Here is a 1,415-nt window from a genome sequence, read left to right as displayed (position 1 = left end):
CTGCTGCTGCTGCTGCTGCTGCTGCTGCAGCAGGAGGAGGAGCTGCAGCAGCAGCAAGAGGAGGAGATGCAGCAGGAACAGGAGTAGCTGCTGCTGAAAGAGCAGCAGCAGGGGAACCGGGGGCTGCTGCTGCTGCTCCTGCTGCTGCTCCTGCTGCTGCTCCTGCTGCTGCTGCTTCTGCTGCTGCTGCTCCTCCTGCTGCTGCTCCTGCTGCTCCTCCTGCTGCTGCTGCTGCTGCTGCTGCAGCAGCAGAATTTGAAAGTTTCTGGAGACGGGTGCATCTGTAATAACCGCCGACAATGCATGCAGCAAATATATCATTTAGAGTGAGTTGTATATTTTTATTTTTTTCTTTTTTTTCTTTTTTTTCTTTTTTTTCTTTTTTTTCTTTTTTTTCTTTTTTATAATATATTGAATTCATTACTTTACACATAAACTGCATAAAGACATTTATTTGTTTTTCTTTTTCTCCTTTTTGCTGCTGTTTCTGCTGCTGCTGCTGCTGCAGCAGCACCTCCTCCTCCTCCTGCTGCTGCTGCTGCTGCTGCTGCTGCTGCTGCTGCTGCTGTAGCGTATAAGTAAGTTTATTTTTTAGATCTTTTAGTGCAGCAAGAGATAAACAAATAGGAGCAGCTATCTTTGTTTTGCATGCATTGCCGCTTCTAGGGGAGAGCAGCAACTCATCGTAGCTTACTAAGAGAGACATACCAGCCCCATAGAAAGGCAGCTGCAGCACGAATCTTGCTGCTATATATAAATTAAATAAAAATTTATTTGGAGAACAATATAAAGATGCGGGAGGCTTCTGTACTACACCCGAATGAGCTGTTGCTGCTAAAGATACAGGTCCTCCTGCTGCTGCTGCTGCTGCTCCTGCTGCTGCTGCTGCTCCTGCTGCTGCTCCTGTTCCTGCTGCTGCTTCTGCTGCTCCTGCTGCTGTTGATGACGATGATGATGATGATGATGCGGTAGGGGTAGCTGCAGTTGCTGCTGTTGCAGTTGTTGATGCTGCAGTAGAAGCGGCAGCAGCAGCAGCAGCAGCAGCAGCAGATGATGCTGATAGACGCATGCAGCTGTCAGCAGCATCAACGCCATCTGCTGCAGCTTTTAATGAGCCCCCAGAAACTGTCCACATAGTGCTGGTGCTAGCAGCACTCACAGGGCTGCTGCTGCTGCTGCTGCTGCTGCTGTTGTTGCTGCTGCTGCTGCTGGAGTCTTCGCATGCAGGATCTATTGTGCATGCAGCAACACTGCAGCTGATGGATCTGCTGCTGTGGCAGTCTGCCCCCATTTCCCCTGCTGTTTCTGTTTCTTCCCGTTTGCATACAAATTCCTCTTCTGCTGCTGCTGCTGCTGCTTCTGCTGCTGCTGCTGCTGCTGCTGCTGCTGCTGGTGCTGGTGCTGGTGGTGCTAGA

General features: G+C 50.0%; 1 protein-coding gene across 1 annotated transcript in view; it reads right to left on the bottom strand.

The window, feature by feature from the left end:
• The window catches only part of EMH_0028330 (uncharacterized protein), a gene marked incomplete at both ends in the record, with an annotated part of 2,916 nt that overhangs the window by 404 nt on the left and 1,097 nt on the right, over nucleotides 1-1,415 (bottom strand). Inside the window, 3 exons of the mRNA XM_013494140.1 lie at nucleotides 80-281; nucleotides 430-565; nucleotides 815-1,415. Coding sequence (XP_013349594.1) covers nucleotides 80-281; nucleotides 430-565; nucleotides 815-1,415 — 939 coding nt within the window. The remainder of the gene's footprint in view (nucleotides 1-79; nucleotides 282-429; nucleotides 566-814) is intronic.

The sequence above is a fragment of the Eimeria mitis genome, genomic scaffold (genome assembly GCF_000499745.2).
Source record: "Eimeria mitis Houghton genomic scaffold, Emh_scaff1049, whole genome shotgun sequence".
Taxonomy (NCBI): domain Eukaryota; phylum Apicomplexa; class Conoidasida; order Eucoccidiorida; family Eimeriidae; genus Eimeria; species Eimeria mitis.
Note: the sequence above shows the minus strand (reverse complement) of the source record. Positions and strands in the feature narration are given on the sequence as shown.